The sequence below is a fragment of the Lonchura striata genome, chromosome 23, assembly GCF_050655825.1.
Source record: "Lonchura striata isolate lonStrDom1 chromosome 23, ASM5065582v1, whole genome shotgun sequence".
Taxonomy (NCBI): domain Eukaryota; kingdom Metazoa; phylum Chordata; class Aves; order Passeriformes; family Estrildidae; genus Lonchura; species Lonchura striata.
The window spans coordinates 7,869,792-7,895,690 of NC_140725.1; the positions used below are offsets into that span (position 1 = coordinate 7,869,792).

General features: G+C 53.9%; 1 protein-coding gene across 1 annotated transcript in view; it reads left to right on the plus strand.

The window, feature by feature from the left end:
• SDC3 (syndecan 3) overlaps positions 1 to 24,677 on the plus strand; it is a 49,310-nt gene extending 24,633 nt beyond the window's left edge. Inside the window, exons 2-5 of the mRNA XM_021528376.3 lie at positions 16,730 to 16,847; positions 17,724 to 18,346; positions 20,138 to 20,408; positions 21,851 to 24,677. Coding sequence (XP_021384051.3) covers positions 16,730 to 16,847; positions 17,724 to 18,346; positions 20,138 to 20,408; positions 21,851 to 22,017 — 1,179 coding nt within the window. The 3' untranslated portion in view covers positions 22,018 to 24,677. The remainder of the gene's footprint in view (positions 1 to 16,729; positions 16,848 to 17,723; positions 18,347 to 20,137; positions 20,409 to 21,850) is intronic.
• Positions 24,678 to 25,899: the final 1,222 nt, after the last annotated feature.

Here is a 25,899-nt window from a genome sequence, read left to right on the forward strand (position 1 = left end):
TCCTGGAAAAGTGAAAGGGGCAGAAATCCCTCTGCCGCCCATTCCCAGCGGGGAATCCCAGGGATGTGACAAAGGAATGGCACAAATGTGGTGGGACGAGGCCTTGGATGCCACCCCCTGTGTCCATCCCACCAATCCAGCCTGGAGCAGAGCCAAGGCTGCCTTTGTTTGTTGAGAAAATGCTGGAATTTGTCACTGCTGAGCATTCCCCGCTCTGCCTCAGTTTCCCTCTCCCTTGGCAGCAGTGGGGGAGGTTCTTCCATGGGAGGAATTTGATCCCTTCCATCAGCAATCCCTTGGGATGAGGGGATGGAGGGAGCCAGGGATGTGAGGGGCTCCGGAACCCCTCAAACACCATCTTAGCTCCAGCTCTGCCTCCTGTCACTCTGTAGAATCACAGAATTCCAGGATTTTTTGGGTTGGAAGGTCCTTAAAGCTCATCCCATTCCATGTCAGGGACACCTTCCACTGTCCCAACCCTGTCCAGCCTGGCCTTGGGCAATTCCAGGGATCCAGGGGCAGCACAGCTGCTCTGGGAATTCACGGAATCACAGAATTCACAGAATCACAGAACTCACAGAATCACAGAACCACAGAGTCACTGGGTTGGCAGAGACCTTCCAGACCATCGAGTCCAGCCCAGCCCAGCCCCTCAACTCAGCCCTGGCACCCAGTGCCACATCCAGGCTTGTTTCAAACACACCCAGGGATGGTGACTGCACCACCTCCCCGGGCAGCCATTCCAGAACTTTGTCACTCTTGCCATGAAAAACTTTCTCCTGACACCCAGCCTGGATTTCCCTGGGGCAGCTGAGGCTGTGTCCTCTGGTTCTGTCAGCTCCTGGAGAAAGAGCCCAGCCCAGCTGGGCACAGGCACCTTTCAGGAGCTGCAGAGAGCGCTGAGGTCACCCTGAGTCTCCTTTTCTCCAGGCTGAGCACCCCCAGCTCCCTCAGCCATTCCTCACAGGGTTTGTGTTCCCAGCCCCTCTCCAGCCTTGTTGTCCCCTCTGGACCCTCAACATCCTTTCCAAACTGAGGGGCCAGAGCTGGACACATGTTCTGATTTGAAAGCAAAACCAGTGAGAGACTCCAAGTCAGAAATACAATTTATTGGGAAAAGGGAAACAACCAAAAATACATGTAACAATAGAAAAGGAAGACCATTGACAAAGTCAGAGTACAACCTGACACCCCTCGGCCAGCGTGCTGGTAGCAGCACAAACTGGAGTGGCTGCAGTCCTCTTGGGGTGGCAGATGTGGTTCTGTGTCTTCTCAGAAACCTGTGGGAAGGCTGCCTCTCTGTCTAGAAACCTGGATTTATCCAGGTGGGAATGCCTGGCTCCTCCCCCTGGGCGGAGCATCTCACCATGGGCTGATGTTATTGTGAGGCACGAGGTGTGTCCTTGATCACCTGTGAACCAGAACTGGCTCTCCAGAGTGTAACCTCTGAGCCATGTGGGAGACATTGGTGGGCCATTAACAGGAGATGAGGAACACTGCCCAGAGGTGAGAGGTGATAGGAAACTTCTTGGTCCTCAGTCTTGGACAACACTCCAGCAGTGCCCAGCACCGGGGCAGAAGGAGCTCCCTGCTCCTGCTGGCCACACCACTCCTGGCCCAGGCCACCGGGGAGCTCTGCTGGCTCTGTCCGGCCACTGGCCACTGTCCCCAGGGCCCTTCCCATCCCATCCCATCCCATCCCATCCCATCCCATCCCATCCCATCCCATCCCATCCCATCCCATCCCATCCCATCCCGCCCATCCCATCCCATCCCATCCCATCCCATCCCATCCCATCCCATCCCATCCCATCCCATCCCATCCCATCCCATCCCATCCCATCCCGCCCATCCCATCCCATCCCATCCCATCCCATCCCATCCCATCCCATCCCATCCCATCCCATCCCATCCCATCCCTTCCCAGCCCATCCAGCCCTTTCTCTGCTCAGCCCGGGGCAGAATTCCATGGCGGGAGGAGGGAAGGGTTCTCTGGGAGCGGGGAGGGATCCTGGCATGGATCCCCCAAAGCTTTGGGCTGTTGGCGCCCAGGAGCACACGGAATCACAGATATGATACTGCAGTGATTTATTGAGAGCTCTGGGAATCGGGGTACAGCCCCAAATCTGACTCCGACACGGCTTTCGAGCTGAGCGTATGTTATATTCTATCGTTATATAACTTACATATTCATTTTTAAACTTACATTGTTCTCTTGTATACATTGACATGAGTTCGTCGTGATCTTTCTTAGGTCCCTGACCACAGTTTCTCATGATTATTCTTACGATTAAACAGCAATTATATTTAATAACTAAACAATCATCACATCTAACAATTTTATCATTTATCATGTACTAGCTACACAGGTGCAGTTCTAGCAAGGCACAAGGCTACATGTACCTAGGGTATTTATTTTTTTTCAGGGCCTACTAAGCTTAATTTTTCTTTTAACCCTAAATCCCCATGATTTTAAACCCCTTTTACTATCAGGGGCTGATGCCTAGAGGCGTTTCCCACTTTCCTTCTCTCTGCCAGCTGTGGAAACGCCACCACCCCAGCGGCTCCATGGCTGGGAAATGGATTTGGAAGGAATTTTTAAAAATTGGATGGAATTTGTAAAAGCTGAGCAGACCAACATCCATGGAATTATCCTTGGGAAGGAGGGGTGGGAGCAGCTCCTCCAGCTCCACTGCCCTGTGAGAGCTTCAGGGGTTTTATTGTGGGATATTTCTTTTTTGGGTTATTTTTGTGGAGATTTTTTATGATGGGTTTTATTTTGTTGTGGGTTTTTTTTTTTTTGGTGGTTTTGTGGTTTTCTGCTGTTGTTGTGTGTGGTTTTTTTGTGTGTGATTTTATTTAGGGTTTTTTGTGGGGTTTTGGGGAAAACTGCACAAACAGAGCAGTGGTGGAATGAGAACTAACTTGGGGTTTCTTTTTGGTTTCTTTTGTAGGTTTTTTTGTTGTTTTGGTTTTGAGGGGGAGTATTTTTATGGTTTTATTTTGGCTTTGGTGGATTTTGGTGAGTTGGTTTTTGTTTTGTTTCAGTTTGTGTTGGATGATGTTTTATTTTCATTTAGAGATGGGGTAATTGAGAGGTGTTTTAAAAATTTTTATTTTTTAAATTTTTAAAAAATATTTTCATTTTATTTTTTTTACCAAAATTCCTTATTCCATGGCATTTTTAAGTCAGCATTTCTTGTCTCAAGGTTTGCATATAGAGGTACACTATTGTGAGATTTCTGTCCGGCTTTGAGGATTTTTTACAAATTCATTTCCCACAGGTTTGGGGTTTTTATTTGGGTTTTTTTGCTTTTTTTTTTTGTTTGTTTGTTTGGGGTTTTTTGTTTGGTTTTTTTTGGTGAGTTATATTTTGTTTGGTTGGTTATTTTAAACCCCTGGCAGCAGCAAACTCCAAGAGCTCCATAAATATTTGATCAAATCCTTCCGGCACCGCCACCATCCCGCAGAAAACCTGGAAACGCTTCCCACCTCTTCCCAAAATCCCCAAATCCCCCATTCCCCATCCAGGAAGAGTGGGATCATGGATTGGGATTGTCCTTCCCTCTTTTCTGGGATTTATTTTCCGGGTAAGCCGAGCCCAGCGGGGCCGGGATCGGAAACCGGAGCTGGGCCAGGCTCAGGTCAGGGCTCAGCTGATTCCAGACTTTTCCTTTCAGCTGGAAACCTGAGCGGGATCCCTCGGGAATGAGAAAATAACACAAAAAAACGGCTCCTGGTGGCTAAAAATGGTGGGGAAAGGGGGAAACAGTGCTGGGAAAGAGGGTGAAAGTCATGGAAAAGGGGCAAAAATGATGTAAAATAGGAAAAAATGGTGGAAAGGAGGAAAAAAGTGGTGGAAAAGGGGGAAGAGTGATGGAAAAGGGAAAAAAGTAGTGGTAAAGGGGGAAAAGTCATGGAAAATGGGCAAAAATTATGGAAAATAGGGAAAAATGGTGGAAAGGAGGAAAAAAGGGGTGGAAAAGGGAAAAAAGTGGTGGGAAAGGGGATAAAAGTAATGGAAAAGTGGCAAAAATGATGGAAAATAGGGGGAAATGGTGGAAAGGAGGAAAAAAGGGGTGGAAAAGGGGGAAAAGTGGAAAGGGGGAATAGTGCTGGAAAAGGGGGTAAAAGTCATAGAAAAGGGACAAAAAAGGATGGAAAATAGGAAAAAAAAAGGGTGAAAAAGAGGCAAAATGTGGTGGAAAAGGGAAAAAAGTGGTGGAAAAAGAGAAAAAAGTGGAGGAAAGGGACAAAAATTGGTGGAAAAGGAAGGGAGAAGTGGTAGAATAGCAGAGGAAAGTGGTGGAAAAGGGGAAAGATATTCTCACTTTTCCTGAATTAAATTCAGGGGGAAAAAAAAGGAAAGGGATAGGAAAATAAAGATAAAATGAGGCTGGATTTTTTAAAGGGTTTTTTAGTGGATTTTTGTTGGTTTTGTTTTGGGGTTTTTTGTGATTTTTGTTTTATTTTTTATTGATTTTGCTTTTTGGATTTTTTTTTGTGGTTTTCTTTCAGGTTTTTTTAGGGCTTTAGGGCTTTTTTTGCAGGTCTTCTGGTGGTTTTTTGTTGTTTGGGGTTTTTTTGATGGTTTTGTGGGGGTTTTGGGTTTTTTTCTTTTTTTGTTGTTTGTTTTTCTCTTGGCTTTGGTTTGTTTGCCTTTAAATTTCATTTCCATTTGCATTTACCCCCAGTTTTTGTGTGAAAGCGAGGTGAGGCCACTAAAGGAGTTTGATTCCATTTCCAGCTGAACAATTCCAGCTCAGGGCAGATAAATCTGAGTTTAGGCCTCTTTGAGCACTGAGCAGAAGGAGAAAATTCCATTTTTTCCCATTAATTTGAGCACCGGGGGGAGTGGGAACCACCAACCGGCTCCTGAGCGCCTTTGGAGGGTGGATTTTGCAGCTGGAAAATGCGGATTGAAGGAATTTTGTGCTGCTGGGACATGGAGCAACCGGGAATCGCGAGCGGGGAGGGAGCGGGGTTGGGTTCCCCCGCTCTGGGAAGAACAAGGGCAGCTCTGTCCGAGGCACCAAAGCAGCCCCGACCCGGGATTTCCTTCCCCTTTCCCTGCTGCTGCGGTGGGAAGGGAAAACTGAGCTGGGAGAAAGGATTTTTCCATGGAACTCCTGGGTGTTGATGTTTCCTTTGCTGTTGGAGGGAAAAAACGGGATCCCGTGGGCAAAAAGTGGTGGAAAATGGGAAGAAGTGGTGGAAGGGAGGCAAAAAGTGGTGGAAAATGGGAAAAAGTGGTGGAAATGAAGGAAAAAAGTGGTGGATAGGGGCAAAAAGTGATGGAAAAGGGGCATAAAGTGGTGGAAAGGGGAAAAAGTGGTAGAAAGGGGCAAAAATGGTGGTAAAGGGGCAAAAAGTGGTAGGAAATGGGAAAAAATGGTGGAAAAGGAACAAACATTGGAAACGAGCAAAAAGAAGGTCCTTCCCAATGGTTTCCTTCCTCTTTTTCCTGCTACTGGGGTGGGAAGGGAAAACTGAGCTGGGAGAAAGGATTTTTCCATGGAACTCCTGGGTGTTGATGTTTCCTTGGCTGTTGGAGGGGAAAAACGGGATCCTGTTGGCAAAAAGTGGTGGAAAATGGGAAAAACTGGTGGAAAGGAGGCAAAACAGTGGTGGAAAAGGGGGGAAAAGTGGTGGGAAGGTGAAAAAATGGTGGAAAATGGGCAAAAAATGGAGGAAAATGGATAAATGTGGTGGAACATGGGTAAAAAATGATGGCAATAACTGGAAAAGTGGTGGAAAGAAGCAAAAGCAATGGAAAAGGGGGAAAAAGTGGTGGAAATAAGTGAAAAAGTCGTGTAAAGGGGCAAAAAGTGACAGAAAATGGGCAAAAATGGTGGAAAAGGGGCAAAAAGTGCTGGAAAATGGGAAAAAATGGTGGGAAAGGGACAAACATTGGAAATGGGCAAAAAGAAGCTTCTTCCCAATGTTTTCCTTCCCATTTTTCCTGCTGCTGGGGCTGGAAGGGAAAGCTGAGCTGGGAGAAAGGATTTTTCCATGGAACTCCTGGGTGTTGATGTTTCCTCAGCTGTTGGAGGGAAAAAACAGGATCCTGTGAGCAAAAAGTGGTGGAAAATGGGAAAAAGTCATGGAAAGGAGGCAAAAAGTGGTGGAAAAGGGGGAAAGTGGTAGATATGAGGCAAAAAATGATGTAAATGAAGGAAAACATGGTGGAAAGGGGCAAAAAGTGGTGGAAAGGGGCAAAAAGTGGTGGAAAGGGGCAAAAAGTGGTGGAAAAGGAGCAGAAAGTGGTGGAAAGGTGAAAAAATCGTGGAAAATGGACAAAAAAGGTGTAAGTGGCTAAAAGGGGTGGAAAATGGGCAAAAAGTGGTGGAAAATGGGCAAAAGTCATACAAAGTGGGAAAAAAGTTAGAAAGGGGAAAAAAGTGTCAGAAAATGGGCAAAAAGTGGTGGAAAGGGGAAAAATGGTGGAAAAGGGGCAAAAAGTCATGCAAAATGGGAAAAAAGAGGTGGAAAATGGCAAAAAGTGTCAAAAAATGGGGGGAAAGTGGTGGAAAAATGGGAAAAGTGGCTGAAAATGGGCAAAAAGTGGCAGAAAATTGGAAAAAACTGGTGGAAAGGGGCAAAAATGTTGGAAAAGGGGCAAAAAATCATGCAAAATGGGAAAAAAGTTGGAAAGGGACAAAAAGTGTTGGGAGATGGGCAAAAAGTGTCGAAAAATGGGGAAAAGTGGTGAAAAATGGGCAAAAGTGGCTGAAAATGGGCAAAAGTGGCAGAAAATTGGAAAAAACTGGTGGAAAGGGGCAAAAATGTTGGAAAAGGGGCAAAAAGTCGTGCAAAATGGGAAAAAAGTTGGAAAGGGGGCAAAAAGTGATGGGAGATGGGCAAAAAGTGTCGAAAAATGGGGAAAAGTGGTGAAAAATGGGCAAAAGTGGCTGAAAATGGGCAAAAAGTGGCAGAAAATTGGAAAAAACTGGTGGAAAAGGGCAAAAATGGTGGAAAAGGGGCAAAAAATCATGCAAAATGGGAAAAAAGTTGGAAAGGGACAAAAAGTGTTGGGAGATGGGCAAAAAGTGTCGAAAAATGGGGGGAAAGTGGTGGAAAATGGGAAAAAGTGGCTGAAAATGGGCAAAAAGTGGCAGAAAATTGGAAAAAACTGGTGGAAAGGGGCAAAAATGTTGGAAAAGGGGCAAAAAGTCGTGCAAAATGGGAAAAAAGTTGGAAAGGGGGCAAAAAGTGATGGGAAATGGGCAAAAAGAGGTGGGAAGGGGCTAAAGTGGTGAAAAAGGGGCAAAAAGCGGTGGCAACTGGGAAGAAAGCTCCTTCCCGCTGCGAGGCTGGAGAGGGAATGGTTCCTGTCCCCCGGGAGCGCCGGGTGCCCCGGCGTGCCCCCGGCTCTGTGATCAGCCCAACCATCTGCGGGAGATTTGGGCGCTCCCAGGAGCTGCAGCTGCCACCGAACCCCTCCCGGCTCCCAGCAGGGCTCGTGCTGCTGGATTTGGGAGCCTGGAATTCCAGGGATCCACCCCAGCGATCAGCCGCGCCTCGGGAATGGAGGAAAACATCCAAATGGTGGTTTTTCGCCTTCCTGTGCTGGGCGATGGGCAGGGGAGCGGTTCATGGAAATGTCCTGAAAATGGGAATAATTTATTCAGGTCACCGAAATCCTCTCAGGGATGATTTTGGGATTAATTAGGAGAGAGGAGTCTGTTCCCCAGCAAGTCCTTCCCCACAGCTTGTCTGCCTCAGGTTCCTTTTTATGGGAAAATATATATTTTTAAAATTTTTCTGAGTGTGCAAACCTTCCCATAGAGCTTGTCAGGTGTGGCTAAAAAGCTCTGGAATTTTGGGGTTTTTTTTGGTTTCTGGTTTTGAGGCTTTCAGGTGCAGATTTCTGAGGTTTTCTTCCTGCTCAGGAGGGCTGAGAATGAACTTTTTTTCACTGTCTCATTGCTGGGAAGAGCCAAGAGGTTCTGGAGACTAAAACTGAAAATTTAGATTTTTTTTTCTTTTTCCTGGGATGGAAAATTAAAAATAAACGTTTAAAATAGAAGGAAATTGAAAAAAAAAAATTGAAAAGGAAGCAGGTGCATATCCAAACCCAGGAATATTTGGGGGAAAGGGAAAGCAGGGAAACGTGGATGGGACGTGGATGTCCCTATTAAAAAATGTCTCCAGCACCCCTGGAATGGGACAGGAGCCACTCCCTATTCCTGGATTATTTGCAGATCTTTTGCAAGCAGGTAAACTGAGGCACGCGTTGATTTTCCCCCTGGGCACATGCGCTCCCTCAGAGCTCTGAATTTCAAACAATTCAATTAAAAAACCCATCAAAGCCCGTTTTTCTTGGCCAAACTCCTTCTCCTTGGGCAGGGAGCACAGGAGCAGATTCCATCGGCTCGTGGAGGAGCTGGAAGGAAAACAGGGAATGTGGGAATCCCTAAATGCAACCTGCAGCACCCTGGAGCCGTCGGGATTTAACAGGCAATGCCCATCCCTGTGCCAAGCACTCTGGGAGGGAAATAAAAGGAGAGACCTAAAGAAATTCCCATTTTGGAGCTCTCCGGGAAGCGGAGGGAGCTCTGGAATGAGCCTTGGTGGAGGTGAGAGAAGCCCGGGACAGTTGTGCACGTTAAGCTGCAATAGGATTACAGAGCAGAGCAAATTAAAACAATTCCCTAATGAGGAGGGGTGGGGGGATTCCAGCTGGGATTGGGGCTGGGAGAGCCGGGGAGGAAGGAAGGGATGGAACAGGCAGGAATGGATGGAATGGGACAGGAATGGATGAGGAGGGGTAGGAATGGATGGAGCTGAGGCAGGGATGGATGGCACAGGGAATTGGATGGAACAGGGGCAGGAATGGATGGAATGGGGGCAGGGATGGATGGAACAGGGAATGGATGGATGGAATGGGGGCAGGAATGGATGGAACAGGAGCAGGGATGGATGGAAGGGGGGCAGGAATGGATGGAACAGGGAATGGATGGAACAGGGGCAGGGATGGATGGAATGGGGGCAGGAATGGATGGAACAGGGGCAGGAATGGATGGAACAGGGAATGGATGGAGCAGGGATGGATGGAACAGGAGCAGGGATGGATGGAACAGGGAATGGATGGATGGAATGGGGGCAGGAATGGATGGAACAGGGGCAGGAATGGATGGAACAGGAGCAGGGATGGATGGAATGGGGGCAGGAATGGATGGAACAGGGAATGGATGGAAGGGGGGCGGGAATGGATGGAAGGGGGGCAGGAATGGATGGAAGGGGGGCAGGAATGGATGGAACAGGGGCAGGAATGGGTGGAATGAGGCTGGAATGGATGGAACAGGGGTAGGCATGGATGGAATGGGGGCAGGAATGGATGGAACAGGGAATGGATGGATGGAGCTGAGGCAGGAATGGATGGAGAAGAGAGGAATGGATGGAATGGGTCAGGAATGGATGGAGGAGGGGCAGGAATGGATGGAACAGGGGCAGAAGTGGATGGAGCAGGGAATGGATGGAGCAGGGATGGATGGAACAGGGAATGGATGGAGCAGGGTCAGGGATGGGGCAGGGATGAATGGAGCAGGGGCAGGAATGGACAGAGCTGGTTTTCCCAGAGGGATGATGAAACTTGGGAGCCTCCATGTCCATTTTTAGGATGTGCCTGGCTTCTTTCATTGGCAGTGGAGAATCCATACAAATCCGGGATAATTGCAGGTCCTCCATCAATGTTAATGATTATTTTCCTTGTAGAAAATGAGTGGCCAATTAAATCCAAACATGCTGGGCTTTGGGCAGCTCTTAATTGGGGGTTTAATTAATCTGAGGAACAATGAAGGGACACGAAACAAGGGGCTGGTGCTGGCTGAGCTCGTGTCACATCTTGGGATGTGGGATCTCTGCTGGGATGAGCACCCACACCCCTTTTCCAACATCCTGCACCCCAAATTCCAGCCCATCCTCCTGGGCTCTGCCTTGGGGATCTCCATCCCGAGCAGTTCTGGTGGTCCTCAATCCCATGGTGGTCCTCAGGCCCATGGTGGTCTTTTCCCAGGTTCCTGCCCAGAGCAGCTTTCCAACAGATTTATTTTTAGCTCCCAGCCTTGGATCAGGGAGTGGAAATTCAGCAATGTTTTGGAGTGGGAAAAGAATCGTGGAGTTTTTAAACTTTAGAAACGATGTTTTCATTCCAGATTTTTGTGGAGCTTGTATTATTCCAGCTGTTTATAGTATCCCTAAATCTCTTGCTGGGATGAGTTACTGAGGTTTTCAGTATAAAAGACCAGGAAAGGACTTCTGAGGGGTGATTAATTGAAAATATCCCATAGAAAATATTCAAAGAATCAACATTTCTCCATGATATATTCTCAGTGTAAAAGCGTTTTCCTGGAGAAAGAATCTTTCTGCTCCTGATGGATTCCTGCCCTGGCTGTGTCATTCCAAACTTTCCAACATGCCCAGATCTGCCATGGGATGAGCAGCCTGGGGTGCTGCTGATCCATTGGCTCCATCCTGGCAGGGCCACTCTCCTTCCACCTCGTCCTGTCCCTGTGCCCCCGTGGCACTCGGAGATGCTGGAATGGGATTTGGGTTTCCCAGATCTTCCCTGGATTTGGGATTCCCAGAGCTTCTCCAGGTTTGGGGTTCCCAGAACTTCTCTGGATTTGGGATTCCCAGAAGTTCCTCCATATTTGGGATTCCTAGAGCTTCTCCAGGTTTGGGGTTCCCAGAGCTTCTGTGCATTTGGGATACCGAGAGCTTTTCTGGGGCTGGAATCCAAACAAGAGTAGAGATTTTGGGTGTTTGGTTTTGCTGTTCATTTTGGAAGTGGGATGGGCAGGACTGGGATGCAGAGATGAGAACCTGGACATGGCACCAAGGGATGGGAATCTGTGGGATGGGAATGGATCCTTGTGTCACCCGCACAGCCCTGTCCCGTTCTCCAGGTGCTTTCACCCTGATTCCATCTTCCTTTCCCTCTTTCCCCTTTGGGATATGGACCTGGCTGCTTCCCTGTGTCCCTGCTGCTGCTCCCCTTACCCTGCCTCAGCTCCAACCCATATCCCAGATATTCCAGAGGCTGCAGGATGGACACAGGGATTCCTATCATGGAGTAAAATCCCCTCCATCCCCAGCTCTCCCTTCCAGGTCTTCTCATAGCAGGAACCTCCTCATCTCCAGCCATTTGTGGTCCTGGGGGCTGTGGGACAGGTGGGCTCCTCAGGATGCCTGCCTGGACTTGGACTGAGCTCCTTGGAATTCTGTGTTTTCCTGGAATTCATCGCTCTGGAGCTGCTTGTGGATGCTGCCAGTGAACCTGGCTAGGAAAGGACTTGGCCACTTGGACTCGTCCCCTCAGCTGAAGCTCCGGGCACAACCCAAACCTGGGTCCCAGACTCAGGAACATTCCAGAGCCAGATCCTGATTTCCTTTCTGATTCTCTCAAGGAAAGAACTCCTGAGGTTCTCCCGCAGGCAGGAGGGCTGGGGACACCCTCGGGCTGGGGTGTCCTTGTCACCTCCTACCTGGAGCAGATCCCTCCTGGAGCTGCGGGTGCTGCTCCCACCTTCCTCAAAATCCATGGATGGATGCTGGAATTAAATCAGGATTCCCCCCACGTGGAGGGCTCCCCCAGGGGCTGGGGGTGCTTCCTCTCCCTCTGCTCCCCTGTCTGAGTGCCCCAGCCCGGGAAGGAGCCTCCGTCCCGGGTTTGGGCTGGAGGACACCACCCGCGGCTCCAGCGGGATGCGTCGCCATGGAGGCGGCGTTGCCTGGCGACCGTGGCGATGGCGACCGGCGCAGCGGGGCCTGAGAGCATCCCAGGGAGGTTCCCCGGCCTCTCCCGGTGCTTGGAGATGGATTGATTTCCCAGGTTTCCCTCCTCCCCGGGCCAAGCACTCGGCACTGAGAGCTTTTACCACGGCAGCGTGCTTTGGGATCTGTTTTGGGGCAGATTCAGAGAGTTTAAATCCCGTGGAGTGGAAATGCCCTAAATAATAAAACAGCCTGCCAGTGGAAGGAGGGATGTACAGGGAATTTAGGAAGCTCCAAACCAGGTGCTCCCTGTCCCCTGGGATGTGTTCAGAGATGAAAAGGGGTCTGTAGGAACATCCTTGTGCCACACGTGAAGGTGACAGGAGGGTCCCTTCTGTGTCTTGGTTTCCACTTCTTTTAAGCCCCCAAATCCTATGCAAAAGCCCTTCCATGGAGTGGAAAATGTCCTAAATATTAAAATGTCCTGACCCTCCCTGGCTGGGGAAGGAGGGATGTACAAGGGATTGAGGAAACTCCAAACCAGGCACTCCCTGTCCTCCGGGATGTGTCAGAGCTGCAGAGGGTTCTGCAGGGCTGTCTTTGTACCATGAAGGTGACTGGAGGGTCCCTTCTGTGCCCTGCATTTTTTAAGCCCCCAAATCTCCTGAAGATCTGCTCCTGGGGGGGCTGAGTGAGACCCTTTACCCCAGATTTACCTTTCTCACCTGTAAAATGGTGTCACCCCGGCTGCCAAGGGGAGAGGAGAGGGAGGGGGTGACACTGGCCATGCTGGGTGGTGACATGGAGAGGGGCTGAAGCCTCCCTGACCCCCTGCTCAGCTCGGATGCTGCCAGGCCAGGGGCTCCGAGCCCTCCCTGGCTTTCCAAGGCTCTCAGTGTGGGATTTGGGTGGGATTTGTGCTGTCGGGGCCCCTTGGCTGCTGTTCCCTGGCAGCCCAGCCAGGCTGGAGGCATGGAAGGGGGCAGGGAGTGTCCGGGTGGGAATCATCACCTGCCCATCCCCCTTTTCAGGTGGAAAAGGATCCTCTGGGATGAGGTGGGGGATGTGCTTCTTATCCGAGCTCGATGTCACTGCCTGTGACAGCCCGTGTCACTGCTGAGATCCAAGCCCTTTGTGTCTGGCGCGTATTTGGGGTCATTTAGAGCACAATGAGGGAGCGTTCAGTGAAATGTGACTTTCTGGCCCTGCCCTGGAGTCTGCTCTTCATCAGGGCTTGTTTTTATAGCAGCAGAGCTGCGACCTTTGGGTCCCTGCGGGAGTGGGAACAGGGCCATTCTTGGGGGTCTGGGCGATGCCAGAGCCGGGTCCTGGCCGGGCTGTGCCGGTCCCCCCGTCCCTCATGGGACTCAGGGATGTGCCAGGAGCAGTTCCCTGGCGGCAGGACAGTCCTGGGCACAGCCAGCTCCTCCCTGGGCACACGGAAACCTTCCCACTCCTTATCCAGAAGTGAGGCAGGCCCCCAGCCCAGCCTCATCCCGCCGCCTCCAGCAGCTCTGCCGTGATCCCGGGGTTAATTTCCCTAATGAGGCAGCGCTGAGCTGGGGAAGGAACCCTTGCCAAGAGCCGTCAGCTGGGCGGTTGGAATTGCGGGGATGGGAGCTGCTGGCCCTTGGCTGGAGCTGGCTAATAAACAGCATCCTGGTGCCACCAGGGCAAGGGGTGACAGCGGTGACAGGGGGAACAGAGGCAGGGCCAGCAGCGTGCTGGGATTACTGGAATTTCCTCCCTGCCCCAGGGAACTCTCTGCCTGGCCCAGTTTTGGATTGAGCACCTGGCGAGGGCTGCTGGGAGCACCTGGAATGCTGCAAGCCTGTCCCTTATCCCAGCCATGGCAGATGGGGACATGGCTGGTGTGGCACCCCCAGCCCCCGGCTGGCACGGGATCCGTGCCCTGGGAAAGGTTTTCTCTCTGGAGCAGCAGCCCCCTCCCTCCCTGCCACCATCCAGGGGATCAGGGGCTGCAGGATGGATCTGGACATCCGAGGGTCCCTCCAGCCATGGTCTGACCACACGGAGCCTGCTGGGGCAGGGATAAAGTCTGGAGGAAGTTTCTGTTTTGGGACAAATCCAGGCAGCTGTGGCTTGGCTTAGGGCTGAGACGGATTGGGAACAGGGGCTGTGCTGAATTGGGAATGGGGGCTGTGATGGATTGGGAATGGGGGCTGGAATGGATGGGGAATGGGGGCTGGGATGGATTGGGAATGGGGGCTGGGATGGATTGGGAATGGGGGCTGTGATGGATTGGGAATGGGGGCTGGGATGGATGGGGAGGCAGCCCCAGGTTGGGAGGTGGGAGCTGCTGTCCTGAGTGATTTGTGGTTTCCTGGACTGGCAAACTCTGCCTTCCCTCCTCCCCACCCCGGTCAGGCCAGGGGAACAGCCCCTTGTTCCTGGGGGAACAGCCCCTCATTCCCAGGGGAAGCAGGCTCTCACCCCTGGGGGAAGCAGCTCCTTATTCCCGAGGGGAGCAGCCCCAGGAGCAGCCCCTCATTCCTGGAGGGAGCAGCCCCAGGAGAGGAGCAGTCCCTCATTCCCGGGGAGGGGGAGCCAGGCACGGCCGGGGGCACACAGAGCATTAACGATCCAAGCACTACTAAATCCAAATAAACCCTGACTGCTCCCAAGATTTATGGCGCGAGCCTGACCTCAAACCGTCGGGGCTGCAGCCAGGAGAGAGCTACGTCAGCACCATGGGAATGGAGTGGTGAGGGGGCTTCTTCGGGAACAATATCCCAATGTCCCAAGTACCCCCTGTGCACCAGGAACACCTGGAGATTGTTCCCAAATCTTTCAGCCTCTGTGGAGTTTGGCTGGGGCTGTGCTGCAGGTGGGGTCCCCCAGGTCTGGTCCTGCCTGTGGGGCTGGTGTGGGGTTTGTGCTGGTCCTGGCTGGGACTTGCTCGGGTTTGGGGTAAGGTGGGTGGATGGGAAAGGGATGGATGGATGGATGATGGATGGATGGATGGATGGATGGATGATGGATGGATGATGGATGGATGATGATGATGGATGGATGGATGGATGATGGATGATGGATGGATGGATGGATGGATGGATGGATGGATGATGATGATGGATGGATGGATGATGATGATGGATGGATGGATGGACGGGGGATGGATGGGGGATGGATGGATGATGGATGATGGATGGATGGATGGATGGATGAATGATGGATGATGGATGGATGGATGATGGATGATGGATGGATGGATGGATGAATGATGGATGATGGATGGATGGATGGATGGATGGATGGATGGATGGATGGATGATGTATGTATGTATGTATGGATGGATGGATGGATGGATGATGGATGGATGATGGATGATGGATGATGGATGGATGGATGGATGGATGGATGGATGATGGATGGATGGATGGATGGATGATGGATGGATGGATGGATGGATGGATGGATGGATGGATGGATGATGTATGTATGTATGGATGGATGGATGGATGGATGATGGATGATGGATGGATGGATGGAGGGATGGATGGATGGATGGATGGATGGATGACGGATGGATGGATGGATAGGTGGATGCATGGATGCACAGATGGGGGCTGCTGAGCCAAGCTGGGACTTCCTTTCCCATTTCCTGCTCCAAGCCCAGAGCCAGGACTCTGGAATGGCCTCATCTGGTTCCAATTTCAGGAGGAACAAAGGGAGTGAGGCCATGTGGCTCCCATCAGGGAGAGGCTTTGCAGGTCACACAGGGAGAATTCCAGTCTCGGGAATGGGGGTGGGCTGGGAAGCGATGGGCTCTCCTCATTTCTTGGGGAGCCTTGATACTTCTGGTATAAAAACATCAAGAGGCAAATGAGTCTGATTCCCCATGCTTCTTCCTGCACCCCTCAATCCTTGGCATTTTTCCTTGCCTTCCCATCAGTTCTGGTGACCTGTCTCGTATTTTTGGGCTGTGCAATTCCCAAATCCCTGCGTATTTATTCTGCTGGATCACAAATTCCAGTGAGCTGCTGGTGAGGGGGTGTTGGGAATCCAGGATGCCCCCCGAGCTGGGGGGCAAAGGCTGAATATTCCCAGAGATTTGGGAAGCACGTGGGGTGTTGGAGACAGGCAGGATACAGCCGGTGGCTGCTGGGGAGATCTGGAACAGATCCGACCAGACACAGCTCAGACACTTAAAACGCAACTCCCCCTGCCCTTCTCGAGCTGCTGGATTCTCTCCTGATGGGAGAAGGGATGTGGAGGGGCGGCGGGGGGGCGGCAAGACACGAGTCAGGTCCCAAATTTCTCCACCTGGCTGTTCAAAACTCCTTTCTGCTCTAAGCTGTAGCGAAAACAAAGAAACCCCGAGCTGTTTTCGGGAGGTAAAATGCTCTGAGAGAGACAGGGACTCTTCAAGGCCTTGATTTGAAACTGAAGCTGGAACCTGGCTCGTTACATCTTGAAACATCCGATGCGATCTCGCAGATCAAAGCCGCCTTGTTTGCCTTGTAATGAGGTGTCAAAGCGTTCCCTTGCAACGCCAACAGGAGACACTTTGATCTGCAAAACAAGATGTTTAAGAGCGCTGCTAGCGAGGGCTCCCCGTGTTTTCGCAGCTCTGGGAGGCAGGGGAATATTTGAAGTCTGCTGTTGTTTCCTCTCGAGGCTTCCCAAGCTGTGGCAGCTGATGAGGTGTTGCTGTCACACCGGAGCCAGGACTCACAGGGAAATCATCGAGCTGAACAGCAGCCAGCTGGAGAACCAAACCAAGCATTTTTCTTACAGTTTCCATAACGAATTGTTGGGTTTTCCCCTAAAAAAAAAAGGCCTTTTTATCCATGGGAAATGCTGGAGTCGTTGTGAGCTCACTCTGAGCTGTTTCGGGGAGAACAGTGCGATTCTGGGTGGTTCAGCTGGGAGCCGTTTGTGCTGCTGCTGCCTTGGCCTGGCTTTTCCCGTGCCTCAACCCACGAGGGGTGGCTGGGGCGTCACCCGGCTGGGGCTGGAGCCGCTCACGCGTCCCTCCGGTCACAGGCTCAGCGCTGGCGCAATGAGAACTACGAGAGGCCCGTGGACCTGGAGGGCTCCGGGGACGACGACCCCTTTGGAGAAGATGAGCTGGATGACATCTACTCCGGCTCTGGCTCGGGGTGTGAGTGGCTGAGGGACTCCTGGGAATGGTTCCTGGCTGGCTGTGGGGTTGGGGGGTTTCTGGGAAGGTCTTTGGCTGGCTGTGGGGTTGGGATGTTCCTGGGAAGGTCCTTGGCTGGCTGTGGGGTTGGGATGATCCTGGGAAGGTCCTTGGCTGGCTGTGGGCTTGGAGGGTTCCTGGGAAGGTCCTTGGCTGGCTGTGGGCTTGGGGGGTTCCTGGGAAGGTTCTTGGCTGGCTGTGGGCTTGGAGGGTTCCTGGGAAGGTCCTTGGCTGGCTGTGGGGTTGGGATGTTCCTGGGAAGGTCCCTGGCTGGCTGTGGGGTTGGGATGTTCCTGGGAAGGTTCTTGGCTGGCTGTGGGGTTGGGATGTTCCTGGGAAGGTCCCTGGCTGGCTGTGGGGTTGGGATGTTCCTGGGAAGGTTCTTGGCTGGCTGTGGGGTTGGGATGTTCCTGGGAAGGTCCTTGGCTGGCTGTGGGGTTGGGAGGTTCCTGGGAAGGTCCCTGGCTGGCTGTGGGGTTGGGATGTTCCTGGGAAGGTTCTTGGCTGGCTGTGGGGTTGGAGGGCTGGAGAGGGCATGTGAGGGAGGGAATTGCCCTTTATCCATCTCTGGAGTTGTCCTCTGAGACAGAAGCAATGGGAGCTGTCCCTGAAGTTGGGCTCCAGTGCCTCCATGTCCCAGTTCAACCTCTGGCCCTACTGGGCAGGACTGGACTCTCCACAGACCCCAGAGAGAGGTTTGGCCACTTTGGCTTTTCCACACGGGCACAGCCTTGATCTCTGCTGAGCCTGGAACCAGCTGTGCTCTCGGATTTTGGGGGTCATGCCAGGGAAATGCAGCAGCAGCAGCTTCACTCTCCCCTCCTGTCCCCGTTTCAGATTTTGAGCCGGAGCCGGGGCTGGACACGGCCGTGAGCCTGACCACGGACACACTGGTGACGCTGCCCACCACGGCGGCCGTGCTGCCCGTCACCGCTGCCCAGCCCGTGGCAACGCCCCTGGAGCCATCCCCCACCCCTCAGGACACCACCCCCGGGCAGGCCACCAGCACCTTCCTCATCCCCAGGACCACAGAAGCGCCGGTGGTGCCCAGCTGGAAAGCCACCACCACCAGCACCACGGCCAGCGAGCCCCCAACCACCACGGCCACCACCACCACTACCGTGGCCACCACCACCACCACCACCACCACCACGGAGGCCACCACGACCACGAGCAGCACCACCGTGGCCACGGCCAAGCCCACCACCATCCGGAGGTTCCTGCCCCCCTTGGCCACCAAGGCAGCCACCACCCGGGCCACGACCCTGGAGACCCCCACCACACCCGTCCCCGAAACCAGCACGCCAACAGAGGTGGCCACGGCACGCCTTGTCCCCACCAGCACGGCCAAGCCCAGGGCCCTGCCAAAGCCCAGCACCTCGAGGACTGCAGAGCTCCCCGAGAAAAGCACGGCCTTGCCACCCACGGCCACCACGCTGCCGCCCACAGAGGCTCCCCAGGTAGGAGGCCAGAGCCCTTCTCAGCTGCTCGGGGCTCCTGGGCTCCGTGGGAAGCCAAGTGGTGGCCAAGGGAGGCCTTTGGTGCCCATCCATCCTTGGCACTTGCTCTGAGGGAGGTCGAGGCAGGCTGGGCTCTTCAGAGCAGAACGTCTGGGGAGCTGGAAGGAGGCGAAGGGGGAGTTCAGCCCAGGCAGGGGCTCAGGCTCCTGGGGGCACCCAGGATGTGCCACCAAGCCCGGTGACCCCCGCACTGCCTTCTTCAGAGCGGCTTCCCCAGGCAGGAGGTGCCACATCCCGGGGACACAGCGACTTCCCCCGGGTTTGGTGTCATGTCCCAGCTCCCGGGAGTCCCAAACTCTCCTCAATTAAGGCTTGATGGTGCATTTCCAGCCCATCGGGTGTCCTGAGCAGGAATTTCAGCTCCCTCTCGCACTCAGAGCCCCTCAGGGGCCCTTTGCAGCCGCTTTGACTGAAAGGTGGAGTGATTTGTCTAAACTACTCTCTCTTTTCCGCCCGCAAATGCGCGCTCGGAGCGCTCGGGGCTCTCGTTGACCTTCAATTAATCCCTGTCACAAACGCGGCCGCTCGTGGGAAGCGCTGAGCCGTGCGCTGGCCCCGGGGCAGCGGGACATGGACACCGCTCCCACCCCCGCCCCAGACAGCTCCCGGCTCATCCCCAACCCCGGCTCATCCCGAATCCTGCTTTGTGACCGAGGCGGGCGGGAAGGAGCCGTTTGTCCCGGCAGGGAGGGATCCGGGCTCGGGGATGCTCCAGCTGCACGGACACACCGAGGGACAAGGGGGAAGGTGCAGGGGATTTGGTCCCGAGGGGATGTGCAGGAGGCAGGGAATGGATCAGGGATGGGATGCAGGGGGTGGGATGGATCATATTCCCAGGCAATACTTGCCCTCGAGGCCGGGATCCCCTCCTTGCCGAGGGAATTGGGCAGGGACAGCAGGGAGCTGGGCTGGGTGACAGCCCTGCAGCCCGGGTGACAGCCCTGCAGCCCGGGTGACAGCCATGCAGCCCGGGTGACAGCCTGACAGTCCTGCAGCCCGGGTGACAGCCTGACAGTCCTGCAGCCCGGGTGACAGCCATGCAGCCTGGGTGGCAGCCCTGCAGCCCGGGTGACAGCCATGCAGCCCGGGTGAGAGTCCTGCAGCCCGGGTGACAGCCTGACAGTCCGGCAGCCCGGGTGGCAGCCCTGCAGCCCGGGTGGCAGGACCCATCGTCCTGCTCCTGCCCTGTGCAGCAGGAAGGGGAGAAAGGAAGGGGGAAGGGACCCCTGGAGCTCATCCAGCAGCATCCGATCCTTCCCTTTGCTGTGCTGGTGTGGCACGGATGTTGTGTCACCTCCTGTTAGGAGTGAGTCACCTTCCAGCGGTGGCATCCAACCTGTGCCCTGGGGACAGTGCCCAGTGAAGGGTCTGGGATGGGATACTGGAGAAATCCCTCCCTCCTGTAAGGGTGGAGGGTCTGGGATGGGATACTGGAGAAATCCCTCCCTCCTGTAAGGGTGGAGGGTCTGGAATGGGATCTCTTTGGGAGAACTGCAGGGAACAGGTCCTGGGATGGGGACAGAGAATGGCCCAGCTCAGCCACGGTGGCCTCAGCCGTTTGGTGACCAAGTTGTAAGGTTGTGTTGTCACTGCGATACAGCTTCAGTGGCACAGGGAAGGGACACCCCAACGTTGTCCACATGTCCCCCACCCTGTCCTCAGTCCAGCGATGTCCTCGCTGTGGACACCCTTTGGTCCTTGTCCCCTGCTCCACCTTGTCCTTTCTCCCAGATGGAGCCAGGGGAGGTGACAACAGCCCCTGACAAGGAGCCAGAGGTCCCGGCCAGCAGCGGCCCCAGCGGGGACTTCGAGATCCGGGAGGAGGAGGAGACGACTCGTCCCGACCTCGGGAACGAGGTGATGGCCGTGGTGACGCCGCCGGCGGCGCCGGGGCCCGGCAGGAACGTGGAGACAGGGCTGATGGACAACACGATAGACTCAGGCAACTCGGCTGCTCAGCTGCCCCAGAAAAACATCCTGGAGAGGAAAGAGGTGTTGATAGGTGAGATGTGGGGCTGGAGGTTTGGGGGCACAGGGAGCTGGGCTGAACTGGGAGAGGGGACAGTCCTGGGATAACCCACACCCACCTCCTGAAATTGCTCCGTGGGCTGTCCCGGGGCCTCCATGCCTTTGCCAAGACAGCTCTTCACAATTTCCTTCTACTGAGATGGATTTCCAGGGAAAAAAAAAGAGATTTTAGTGCAAAGATTTTCTGTGGTCATAGCTCAGCACCCAGTGCTGCTCCCAACCTTCCAAAGCCGAAAACCAGGCTGGAATCCCGAATGATCTCCACAAAGAGTGGTAGTGCTGAGCCTGGTATAACCCACACCCACCTCCCAAAACTGCTCCATGGCTCTGCGGGGGTCCCAGGGGTCTCCAGGCCTTTGCCGGGAACGTTGTCCACAGTTTGTGCTGAGATGTGACAAAGATGTGCTGCGGTGGCCCAGCCCCTGCTGAGAGGCTGCTCCCGGAATTCCAGAGCCCAAAACCAGGCTGGAATCCCAAAGGATCCCCCCAGACTCTCTGCTGGAAGCCGGGCTGGGGATGGTGGTGGCACTGAGGGCAGGGGGTGGCACTGACGGTTGATGGTGACACTGAAGGCCATGGGGTGACATTGAGGACCAGAGTGGTGGCACTGACAGCCGTGGGTGGCACTGATGGCCATGGGTGGCACTGAGAGCCGTGGGTGGCACTGAGAGCCATGGGTGGCACTGACAGCCGTGGGTGGCACTGATGGCCATGGGTGGCACTGAGAGCCGTGGGTGGCACTGAGAGCTGTGGGTGGCACTGACAGCCATGGGTGGCACTGAGAGCTGTGGGTGGCACTGATGGCCATGGGTGGCACTGGGAGCTGTGGGTGGCACTGAGAGCTGTGGGTGGCACTGATGGCCATGGATGGCACTGACAGCCGTGGGTGGCACTGACAGGTGTGGGTGGCACTGACAGCTGTGGGTGGCACTGAGAGCTGTGGGTGGCACTGATGGCCGTGGGTGGCACTGAGAGCTGTGGGTGGCACTGACAGCTGTGGGTGGCACTGACAGCCGTGGGTGGCACTGACAGCTGTGGGTGGCACTGAGAGCCGTGGGTGGCACTGACAGGTGTGGGTGGCACTGATGGCCATGGGTGGCACTGAGAGCCGTGGGTGGCACTGACAGCCGTGGGTGGCACTGATGGCCATGGGTGGCACTGAGAGCTGTTGGTGGCACTGAGAGCTGTGGGTGGCACTGAGAGCTGTGGGTGGCACTGACAGGTGTGGGTGGCACTGAGAGCCGTGGGTGGCACTGAGAGCCGTGGGTGGCACTGACAGCCGTGGGTGGCACTGAGAGCCGTGGGTGGCACTGAGAGCCGTGGGTGGCACTGACAGCCGTGGGTGGCACTGACAGCTGTGGGTGGCACTGAGAGCCGTGGGTGGCACTGACAGCCGTGTCCCCTGCGTTGTTGCAGCGGTCATCGTGGGTGGCGTGGTGGGCGCCCTTTTCGCCGCCTTCCTGGTGATGCTGCTCATCTACCGCATGAAGAAGAAGGACGAGGGCAGCTACACCCTGGAGGAGCCCAAGCAGGCCAACGTCACCTACCAGAAGCCCGACAAGCAGGAGGAGTTCTACGCGTAGACAGAGAGCCCGGAGTGCCTCACGCTTCCTCCCTCCCTCCCTGCTCCAAACCTCCCCTCCTCTCCTCCATCCAGTCTCTCTCCCCTCCCTCCTCTCTCTCTTTTTTTGGGATCAGACTGTGAATTTTTAAATGCAAAACCCGCAGCGGCTGAAGGAGGAAACGCGTCCTTGGCATGGGGGGCACGGGGTGCCCGGAGCAGCACTGGGGTCACACGGAGCACTGCTGAGGTGACAGCGAGCAGCACCAGGGTCACACGGAGCACCCCGAGGTGACACCAGCACCCCAAGGTCACATTGAGCAGCACCACAGTGACACCGAGCAGCACCAAGGTGACACCGAACAGCTTTGAGGTCACACCGAGCACTGCCAAGGTCACATCGAGCACCCCGAGGTGACACCGAGCACTGCCAAGGTCACACCGAGCACCCCGAGGTGACACCAAGCACCGCTGGCCTTTCTGCTGGCGGGAGGGACGGGACACGGAGCCGATGCCAAGGAGCCGATGCCAGGGCAGCTGTGCCCGGGAATGCCCTGGAGAGCACGGGATGGGCTGCCCACGGAGCTGCCTGGAGCTTGACTGGACTTTTCCCACCGCCACCACCAGGACTCTGGGATTCAGAGACCTCCTGCCAGCCCTGGGGCGCAGGGGGTTTGCTTTGGATTTATTGCCCTTTTTTTTCCCATCCATAAAGGAAGGAGATTTCCTTCCCTCTGTCTCGTCTTTATTTTTTGGTTTTCTTTTGGAATGGGGTTGGTTGTTCTGCAAGATTCCCCTTCTGCTGGAAGAGAGAACGTGACTCTCCAACGCTCCTGGAACCTTGGGGAAAGCACAAGGGGCTGGAATACCTGGGATTCGCTCCTGGAGTGGGGAAAAAAGGAAATAAATACCAACTCTGGGGATGATCCCTTTGGATCAACATTCTGGAGAGCTTGTGGAGCTGCATCAGGACATCCCGGGCTGCTGCCATCCGGCCATCCCCTGGAATCTCTTGGATCCACATCTGGCTGCGGGGTTTGGCCAGGAAGGGACTTGGCTTGGGCTGGGTTTTCACTGTGACCACTAAAGCTCGGCTCTGCGGGACATTCCCTGGAGGAGCTGGGAATGGAGGAGCTGAATCCTCTCCCCGGCTCTTCCAGAGGGGATAGCAGAGCTCTGCAAGGTGTGGGATGCAGCCTAAGGAAGGAGATCCAAGCAGGGTCCATCCCTGTCCCCTCAGGGTGTGGCTCCGGAGGTGAGGAAGGGGAGGCAGAGCTACGGCTCAGCCCCAGGGCTGGTTGGATCATTGGAAAGATCCCAAAATCAATAGAAACACCCAGGATTGATGGTTTTCCTTTGTTTTTGAATCCCCAGGACTGATGGTTTTCCTTCACTGGTGTTTAAATCCCAGCATAACCCACAGGGCTGGAGAGAACCTGACCCAGGTGTCCCCTCCGAGGCTGCCCAGGGTGCAGATTAATTAATGCAGATATTTCAATTACGGTGTTTCAGTGAGGTGGCTCTTAATTAGCTGGAGCCCTGTTTGTGGGGTTTTGTTGTCACAATGGTCGTGATCTCGATGGGGTCCCACAGAGACTTTTGATTTGCTCTTGGAACAATTTAAATGGGAAAATTTGGGGGAAAAAGTCATTGCTTTGTGAATTAGCCTGCACAGAGCCAGGGACACTTTGGCCCCTGAGGGGGTTGGTGGATTTAGGGTTTTACAGCCCTGGTGGGGGTTACACGACAGAGGAGATCCATTGTGGAAGGGATTTGAGGCCAGAAGAATATTTTGAATATATATAAATACATATGTCCACTCCTGTACACCCACAGTAACACAGAGTTGGAAAGAAATGAAATCCCTGGAATTTCTCAGCGCACTGGGATGCTCACATGAGATTTGGAGTTGGGAACTGGGAGCTTTGGGCTGCTTTTCCCTGGGATGCAACACAAAATGACGAGCTGGCTTTGCTTTGGGATAGGGAACAGAGCCGCATGGATCAGCTTTAAATCCTCATTTTTGAGCTGTCAGCCTCAAAATCCTCGTGGTTTAGGTTATTGGAGCTTGGAGAAGGCCCTGTTGGATGTTTGGGGTGGTGGTGCTGGGAGTGACCATTTCCGTGTCCATCCTGGAGGGAGGATGAGGATGAAGGATGAGGATGCTCCAAAGGAGGGAACACACTCAGAAGGAGCCTGGTGCCAACCCAGAGCCGCTTCGTGCTGCTCCTGAGGGAGTTTGGACTCCTGGATTTGATGATTTGGAGGATTTTGGCCCTGTTGGGATCACACAAAGGGGAGTGGCACAAGTCAAGGTCACCAAGGCCACCCAAAATCCCCATCTTAGGGGAAAACCTGGATTTAATCTTTGGAGTTTGCTTTAAAAAAAACCCTCCCAGCTTAATCTTTTTAATGCTGCTTTTCAGAGCTGCCTCTTTAATCTTCTTCATTCCATTTTTTCCTCCTATTTAATAGTCTGAAGTTCCATAATACAATTTTTTTACTCACTCAAGCTTAACCTCGTCCCTCTCAGCTGGTGTTAGGTTGTAATCCCGGCACTTAAATCCATCACAGCTTTGGGAGTGAGGCAAGCTGGAGGTGGGAGGGTGAGAGGAGCCTGGGCAGGACTTTTGCAGTAATTAAAATACGAGATAAACACAATAAAAAAAGGTGAACTGCAAATCAGAAGTGATGAAATAATTCATTGTTTATCTCCTGCTCCCATGCTTTTGCTCTCCGCCTGGAGAGGGATGTGAGCTCCAGGAGAATTTTTTGTGTTTGGAGCCAACTTTTTGTGGTTGTGTAATGATGCCACAGCCTCTTGTGTCACCTCAGCTCCACGGGGCTGCTGGAGTCGATGTTTGAAGGGGAAAGAAAGTCTGGTTCTGACCCTGTGCCTCCCTCCAAGGAGCTGGGATGGAGCTGAATATGGGCAGGGTTTTTGGGGAAGTCCATCTGCCCAGGAAATCCCGGATGAACATTTCTCTGTGAGCAGAGCCACGGGGATGGACAAAGCCCCGAGGGCCGGTGCCTGGTGCAGGGGGAGGCAGCTGCTCCCTCCTGCAGCCACTCTGCTCCGGGGCTTTCCGGGGATTCCTGGTGGGAACACGGGTGTGGGACAGCCGAGGAGTCTCCACATGGGAGAAGCCATCCCCCAGAGCAGGATTTTGGGAAAATGAATTCCAGCGGGAGCGAAAGCATCTCCAGCATCTTCCCTTCCCAAAGCCGAGTCTGGCATTGTCCCCTCTGCCCAAATTCCCATCCCTCATGGTGATCCCAGCCAGAAACAGCTGGAGCAGTGCCCAGATGTGCTGGTCCTTCTCCAGCTGTGCTCCCCAAGGGATTTTTCCACGGTTTTTCCGTTTCTTTTCTGCCAGTTCCTGTGTGTGTGTGATGCGCTGGAGCCGCAGGGAGAACCTTGGCTCTTCCAGCTGGATAATTTTAGGAGTTTCTGGAATTGCATGGTGGTTGGGCTGCTCTGCCAGCTGTGCCAGCCTTGGGGCTCTCCCTGCTGGAGTTGCCGCAGGAGAATGATGGAGAATATCCAGCAGGAGAACAGCCAGGAGCTCCTGGGCCACATCCAAAGGGAAGGGAAGAGCAGAGAGCCCAAACCAGGGCTGGAATGGGGAGTTTGGGAAGGGCAGGACATGGAAGGGGCCCAGCAGCAGCAGGACCCAGCTCTCAGTGGGTTTTGCATGGCTGGGAGTTGTCCCTTAGCTCCAAAAACCTCTCTGATCTTGGATCTTTCAATGAAAACTCCAGGTGCCTCTGGTGGGATGGAGCTGTCCCTTAGCTCCAAAAACCTCTCTGATTTTGGACCTCTCCATAAGGAGCCGTGCTGGGGGATGCAGCTGCAGGGAAGGGGATGGGAAGGGGATGCCTCGGGCTGGGGGACTGCCAGGAT